General features: G+C 34.7%; 1 protein-coding gene across 1 annotated transcript; it reads left to right on the forward strand.

The window, feature by feature from the left end:
- Nucleotides 1–6,931: 6,931 nt before the first annotated feature.
- Nucleotides 6,932–7,683, forward strand: LOC108346507 (uncharacterized mitochondrial protein AtMg00860-like). The gene is made up of 2 exons (XM_017585582.1): nt 6,932–7,490; nt 7,610–7,683. The coding sequence occupies exons 1-2, from the start codon at nt 6,932–6,934 to the stop codon at nt 7,681–7,683; spliced, it is 633 nt and encodes a 210-aa protein (XP_017441071.1).
- Nucleotides 7,684–8,193: the final 510 nt, after the last annotated feature.

Genomic DNA, 8,193 nt, shown 5'->3' on the forward strand with positions numbered 1-8,193 from the left:
TAAAGGCAACCAACCATCATACTCTTATGTCTAGGTTTATACTACTATTGGGAGAGATTTCCCAGATCTAGATTTCCCAGTATGTGTCCATATCGACAAAATCAATAATCATGACATCAAATGAGTTAAACAATGCATGCTTTGAGCAAAGAGGAAAAACCCTAACAATTACTGAAAGATATTGAAGAACAAATTCAATACATGAGAGTTTAAGAAGGTTACATCTTTCCCAACAACAATAAGGGTTAGCCCTCCATCGTCATGGAGAAACTAGATGAACAATGGAATGAAAGAATGTAAGAGATAGAAAAACCCGAGAAAGAGAAGGGGAGAGTCGCCACCATCCCCAAATCTAGCCCCAAGGGGTGAAAAGTATGTTTCTGTGCTCAAGCCATCAAAAGATATAATCCCTAGGACATGCAAGTCCTTAAATAGAACATAAAAATAACATAAAATAGGTCCAAGCCCATTTACAATAACAGAAGGTCCAAGCCCACTTAAAATGGCGCTCAACAGAATTTGGCGCTTAGCGGTGATTTCGACACTTCAAAACTACCGCTCAGCGAAAATTACCGCTTAGCGTAAGTTTTTCTGCACTCATGTTGACCTTTCTGCATTCTGGTTGAGTGGTTGACTTTTTTGGTTCACTGGTTGACTTTTCTGGTTTTTGGTTAACTTTTCTGCATTCTAACCATTCGGTACTTTAAGTCTTCTTTCAAATCATTCCAATAACCTACAAAATCAAAGGAATCTAGCACAAAACCATTAAATTCATCTTCAACTCTCTTATTCACAAAACTAAAGCAAAAATGTGAGTTAAAGCAAGTTTCTAAGTCAAAAAGGGTTGATTGATTATCAAAATTAAGTATAAAAATAACGATTTTTTAACCGTTATCAAGGAGACAAACTTATGTCTCATGGCTAGATCCGTCAACTTAGAAAGCAGTAACAACAGTTTTGGAGATGAGCCCATCGAGGACAAATATTATCAACTACTAGATGCGTTTCAGGAACTCCATGCTAAAGCAATGAAACTTCAATATAAGGTTAATCGATTAAAATCTGAAAGAAAAGACTATGAATACAGAATCAATAACCTTGTTGAAGATAATGATAAATTGAAGATTGATCTTGAAAATGCTTTACAATATACTCTAAATGCTTAATCTAAAGTTAAAATTGTTGAGAAAGATTGCAAAGATTGCCCTGCTCATATTGACAAGATTGAATATCTAACCAATAAACTGGCTGAATTTACTCTTGATAGATCTAACCTAGAAGTTGTTCTAGGATCATAAAGAAGAGTAATAAACAAGCAAGGTTATAAGGCTAAAAGTGAAAGAGTTAATTCAAAGAAATTTACTGATTTGAGTAAACCTTCAAATATTACATGTTTCTATTGCAATTCAATTGGTCATAATGTCAGATCTTGTTACTATAAGAAAGTTGGTGTTCCAAAAGGAAAGTTTAAATGGATTCCTAAAGAACCAACTTCTATGACTAACATCAAAGGCCCCAAATTTATTTGGGTACCTGCCTCCAAACCATTTGAGATTTTTACAGGAAAATAAATTGAGCTGGTGGCAGATAAGCACTCAAGGAGGAATTACAAAGGAAATATCAAAAATCACTTGAGTATCATCGTTGGTAAAAATTGTTTTAGATATGAAATTCATGTATCATGTTAAAACTGTGATATGTGTATTTATGTGTGTGAATGATATATGCTTGCTTGCATTGAATTGATTGAAAAATGTTTTCACGACTTTTAACCGATTATATTGGTAATGTAATCGATTAAGTTTTTCTCAGTATTTCTCTATTTTCAAAAATATGAGACTGACTTTACCTTAATCGATTAAATAACAAATTAAATCAATTAATATCCATTTTTGACTTCTGTTGATGTATAGCAAAATAATTAATCGGATATGAAAACAGTGAAATCGATTGAAGCACTATTGTCTGAAAAATTTGATCTCTCGTAAAACTTTTATATGTGTATTTATGTGTGTGAATGATATCTGCTTGCCTGCATTGAATTGATTGAAAAATGTTTTAACGACTTTTAACCGATTATATTGGTAATGTAATCGATTAAGTTGTTCTCAATATTTCTCTATTTTTCAAAAATATGAGACTAGCCTTACCTTAATCGATTAAATAACTAATTAAATCAATTAATATCCATTTTTGACTTCTGTTGATGTATAGCAAAATAATTAATTGGATATGAAATCAGTGAAATCGATTGAAGCACTATTGTCTGAAAAAATTGATCTCTCGTTTTCCCTCCAAATACAATTTATGAATCAAAAACTATAATCTCAGCAAAGTATTCCTCACACTTTCTCTGCTACACTGTCACTCTTACTCTCTGAGGCCTTCTAAAATTCATCTCTCTACATACACTATGTCATGGCATCATCTTCTTCTCAAAGGAATAGAGTCAAGACTATTGGAAAGAAGAATATGTATCATGGTCCAAATCTTGAGGGCTGAATAAGATATGATAGTGCCCAAACCAACTTCATCGACAATTGGAGACTAAGGAAAATTATTCCTCATAAGTATGTGAAACTAAACTTCTTCAAGAGAGAAGGATTTGCATTCCAGAATTGGCTCAAGAGACAGGGTTTGAAGAAGTTTGTTGAAATGGCTGACCCATGGTATCCTGAACTGGTAAGGGTATTATACTCAAATTTGAAAATCAGTGACGAAACATTATCTTCGAGGGTGAAAGGAGTAGATATTAAACTGACCGACGAGATTTGGTCAAGTATTGTTGGATTCAAACCGGGTGGTGAAAAGTGCCATTTAGGGGTGGAAGGATTCCACAAATTTACTGTCTATTAAGGCTGCTTAAGAAATCCAAATAAGCCACAAGAATAATCACATTACAGAACTGGCAGAATGAAAAAGGATGACCGTTTATGCGCCTTCATTATTACATGGATTCTTTTGCCAAGAGGTAGCAATCATGCTCAGGTAACCACTGAAGACTTGTGTCTTCTTCATGCTCGTTAGGAAAATATCCAGATTGACTAGGCTGTTGCCATATCTGATAATATGCTTAAGACTACAAGACTTGAATATGCAAGCTTACCTTATTCAGTATTCATCTCCAAGGTGCTACTTCATTTTGGTGTAGATTGTGTTGATGAATCTTGTGAGTCATATGGGAAGAGCAATCTTATTGACAAAACTACACTGCATCATATGGGTTTACAATGTGGTCTTGATGGGTGGCTAGTCAAAGATGAGTATATAGCTGAAGAAGAAGGTGTTGCTGGATCATCATCTGCACCCTTCATACCTCGTTCTGAATTTGAAAATCACATGGTTAGGAAAATGAACTCTCTAACCATTCTCTGTCAATCGATTAATCAAGATGTGGCTATTATCAAAGGGAAGTTGCATATTAGTGAATCTGATTATGAAAGTGGGGAGAATGAAGAGGATGAGGAGAATGAACAGGAGAGTGCAACAGACGAAAGTGATGATGATATATTGCTGAGAGATATGATTTGATGTCTTATGTCTGTTTTCTAATGTTTTTCATGAATGAATGTAAAATTGGCTATTAAGCCATTCATATTTTGGACCTCTTCTTGTACTCGATTTGCTTATATCAATGAAATGAATATATATTTTGAATTACATCCTATGTTAATCAATTGTGTGTTGGATTGACATTAAATGATTGTATCTGTTGTATGTATGCAAAATGTATTATTCATTGTCATACATATTTATTTGCATAATAATTATATTAAATTTGATTATTATGTTATTTCACATTTATACTTAATCTGTACTAACACTCAACAAAGATTGAGAAGTATGTGATATGCAGGTCTGTGATCATACAAAAAGTGTCTACAGAAATTAGCACTAATCTGATATGGAATATGAGTTGTTATGCAGAATTTAATCGACTGCAAAAGCATTGAATCAATTAAATTATGTGAATGTGGTTTGAACTTTCTATTTGTTAAGTAATTTATTCTGAACCACTCATTATAATGATACATGTGTTCATACTTCTAATACTCATCATTTTACATCCATTGTGAATCAACATGTATATTCTGATTGTTGCAAATACAAATACATTGGCTTCAAGCACTGATTATTGTACTCTGATATATGCTTGAAACTGTATCTAGAACTTTTACTCTGTTAAATTCATTACTGTCAGCTCTTATACAAAATGATAGGGGAAGCATCAATGTTTGACATTATTGTGCAAATATACATTTTGATGGATCTCTGACATACTGTATCTTGCTTCAAGTACCATTTCTATAACTTTTTTGCTAATGTCCAAAGGGGGAGAGATAGTTGATATTGTTTGATTAATACTGCTGGATTAATAGTAGAGATAGTTGATATTATTAATGCTGGATTGATAGATGAAATATCTGTGACTGAGAATAATTGTTTGAACAATTTCTGGTTGTGCATTGTACATCATGGTTGTGCATCATCAAAAAAGGGGGAGATTGTTGATAGGGGAGCAATATAAGTGCTAAACCCAATCCTTGATGTGTTTGGTTTTTTATGATGATACACATTTATGATAACATTACATATATGTTTTCATGACAGTACATGAAGTGTTTCTTTATGATGATATGTTGATTGATCTGGATACTTATTGATATCATAATTGTGTTTATATCCTCTGTATGCATACTCATGTTTTCATATGATAAAGCCTTGTGCACAAGGAAACTCTGTATGAAATAATCGATTACAGTGATGTTGTAATTAATTAAGTTCATCAGATAGCTTATGTTTAAAATTATGGTAAAATAACAAGTTTTAACCGATTATATTAAATGTATAATCGATTAAAACTCGTGTCTTTGCAAACATCTTTTTGAAATGTTCTGAGATGAGTTTTGAGGTGAAAAAGTTTTCAAAATTTATCTAAGTGTATACCTTAATCGATTACACTGTTTATGTAATCAATTAAGTTTGTTATTCTTTGAAAACTATTTTCAAGCTAAGTCATAACAAAATAACCATCATATTTTCAAATGTTTTGACTTGCATTAAATTGCAATCGATTACATTAAATGCATAATCAATTAGAACTATTTTAATTGTAATTTTGTTACAAAAGTTAAATAGTGTAACCGATTATACTACTTACGCAATCGATTAAAATGCGTCTGATATGAGAAAAACTATATAATGACGCATTGTGCTCTTTATTAGGAACTTTTAACACTTTGATCATTTGAGAACTTTCATATCTGATATCAAAGAGTTTTAGAGAGATTTTGCAGGTGCATGAAATGCTCCAAGACTCAAGATTCATAGAAAGTGATACTCTTAAAGGATTCTTGAAGAACAAAGTAGAACGCTTACTGGCTGAACAAATTCTGCACTACTCAGGTGTTTTCTATTCTGATCAAACTTTGTTTTATAATCAAGTAGATTGTTGTTTCCCTATGCACTGTTTAGGAAGAAGAACGTGAGGTTCTTGTTACTTTGAGAAGGGTCTCAAAGGGTTGCTACAGTAAAGAGGATTGTTCTTCTGCAGGTTGTATTTGCTATATTAGATTGATTTAGTTAGAGAGGTATTTTATATTTGAGAAGTTGTCTCTGTATATCCTTATTGTAAAAACTAAAAACCTCGTATACTCGGCCTTCGCCTTCTTCAAACTCTGGTGGTTCTTCTTCTCAGTCCTCGGGTTCGATCGGTCAGTATCAGCAGCAAGGATCTATGGCTTGTTTTAATTGTGGAGGACCTCATTACAAGTCTTCATGTCCTCAGTTGGTAGGAGTGAAGTATTGCACTCGGTGCAGGAAAAATGGGCATTTGGAGAATGAATGAAATATGGAAAGAAGAGCAGTCTTAAGGCCACCAAATGTTGGGAGGTCTCAACAAAGAGGTGGTGGCCGAGCCTAAGCAGTGGGACGAGTGTATGTTATAACAGGAGCTGAAGCAGCAAACTCAGGTAATCTTATCAGTAGTTCTTGTTTATTGTATCGATTGCCTTGTGATATGTTGTTTGATTCGGGGGCAACACATTCCTTTATCTCAAAGGCATGTGTTGAGAAGTTGAGGTTATCTAAGAGTGAGATGCAGTTTGATCTGGTGGTGTTAACCCCAGCAGTTGGTGAGATTAAGAAGTCTACTGTATGTATTAGATGTCCAATTGAAGTTGAGGGGCGTTTGTTTAAAGTCAATCTTATTTGCTTACCTCTTCAAGGCTAAGAGGTAATTTTAGGAATGGATTGGTTGACTACCAATCACATTCTTATAGATTGTGGTGGGAAGAAGTTAGTATTTTCCAATGAAGAGAAAAATTTGTCATTATCGATCGGTAAACTAAGGGAAGATATCATGGAAGACGCTAGTTACTTTCTGGTATTGTCTCATTTGGAAGTGGTTGAAGGAGAGCAACATTTATACCGTTCGGTGCAAGACGAGAAGGTTGAGAACCGTTCGGTTGTAAAGGAATTTCTGGATGTTTTTCCTGAAGAGGTGCCAGGATTACCTCCTCCAAGAGAAGTTGAATTGTCTATTGACCTAGTGTCTGGAGCAGGGTCACTATCAATTGCACCATACCGAATGGCTCCAGCAGAGCTAGCCGAACTCAAGAAGCAGATTGAAGAGTTAATGGATAAGAAGTTTATTCGGCCAAGTGCGTCACCGTGGGGTGCTCCAATGTTTCTGGTTAAGAAGAAGGATGACAGTTCTCGGCTTTGTGTGGATTATAGGCAGTTGAACAAGTTGACAATTAAGAATAAGTAACATTTATCCAGAAATGATGATTTGTTGGATCAATTGCATGGGGCTAATATATTTTCTAAGACAAACCTCAGGTCAGGATATCATCAAATTTTTTTTAAGGAAGGAGATGTCCAGAAAATTGCATTCAGGTCTCGGTATGGTCATTATGAGTATGTAGTAATGTCATTCGGTGTTACCAATGCTCCAGCCATATTCATGGACTATATGAATCACATTTTTAGACCCTTCCTGGATAAGTTTGTTGTCGTCTTTATTGATGATATCCTTATTTTTTCCACGAGTCGTGAGGAGCATGAAGAACATTTAAGGATAGTGCTCGGTGTGTTAAGAGAAAAGAAGTTTTATGTCAAACTGTCCAAGTGTGAATTTTTGATGGAAGAAGTACAGTTTTTGGGGCACGTAATATCAGCGGGCAATATTTCTGTGGATCCTGCAAAGGTGCAGGCTATGCTTCATTGGGAAAGACCCCGTTCGGTCACTGAAGTCAGAAATTTTGTTAGATTGGCGGGCTACTTTAGACGATTCATTGAAGGATTCTCTAAGATGGTAGCGTTGTTAACTCAGCTGACCAGGAAAGATCATCCTTTTGCTTGGACCAATCAGTGTGAACCCAGTTTTCAAGAATTGAAGCAAAAGTTGACGAGTGCTCCAGTATTAGTTATTCCCGACATCAGCAAACCTTTTGAAGTCTTTTGTGATGCCTCTCACCAAGGATTGGGTTGTGTGCTTATGCAAGAGAGGAGGGTGATTGCTTACGCTTCTCGGCAATTGAAGGTTCATCAAAAGAACTACCCTATACATGATCTTGAATTGGTAGTTGTGGTTTTTTCTTTAAAGATTTGGAGGAACTATCTTTATGGAGCTCAATTCCAAGTGTTCAGCGATCACAACAGTCTCAAGTATCTCTTTGATAAAAAAGAATTAAATATGAGGCAGCTGATGACAAATTTATGAACACCAAAAAACGACGCCAAAAACTTGTTTAACCCTCGGCAAGTGTGACCAAATCGTATCAAGTAATAAACTCGGTAAGACCAAGTATCGTTCTCCCAAAGGACTCACGGCCTAGTTAGTTATATGATTTGTTGATTATTTAAGACTTGTGAACAAATTCTTGTGGTTTCAAATGCAAAAGACAATAATTAAACATGTATGCATGAGTTTGATCAATGGAAAAGAGGTACACAAACACGGAACGAATTATATTGATGAGTATGTTGTTGGGGAAATCAATTTCATCTTATCCACTCTCATATATTTTAGGAATTCATCATTCTTTTCATCAATGTTAATGCCACTCTCTAAATCACCTTGTGAAGCAAGCCTATCCTTAATTACGAGTTCATACAATTCCTAGCATCTCTAATAATTAATTTTGAAGCACAGAAGCTTAAAGGCAACCAACCCTCATATTCCTATGT

The sequence above is a fragment of the Vigna angularis genome, chromosome 9, assembly GCF_016808095.1.
Source record: "Vigna angularis cultivar LongXiaoDou No.4 chromosome 9, ASM1680809v1, whole genome shotgun sequence".
Taxonomy (NCBI): domain Eukaryota; kingdom Viridiplantae; phylum Streptophyta; class Magnoliopsida; order Fabales; family Fabaceae; genus Vigna; species Vigna angularis.

Coding starts and splice junctions, on each gene's coding strand:
- LOC108346507 (XM_017585582.1), top strand. CDS start 6,932: ATGTCATTCGGTGTTACCAATGCTCCAGCCATATTCATGGACTATATG. Junction 7,491..7,609: donor TGCCTCTCACCAAGGATTGG/GTTGTGTGCTTA, acceptor TTTTCTTTAAAG/ATTTGGAGGAACTATCTTTA.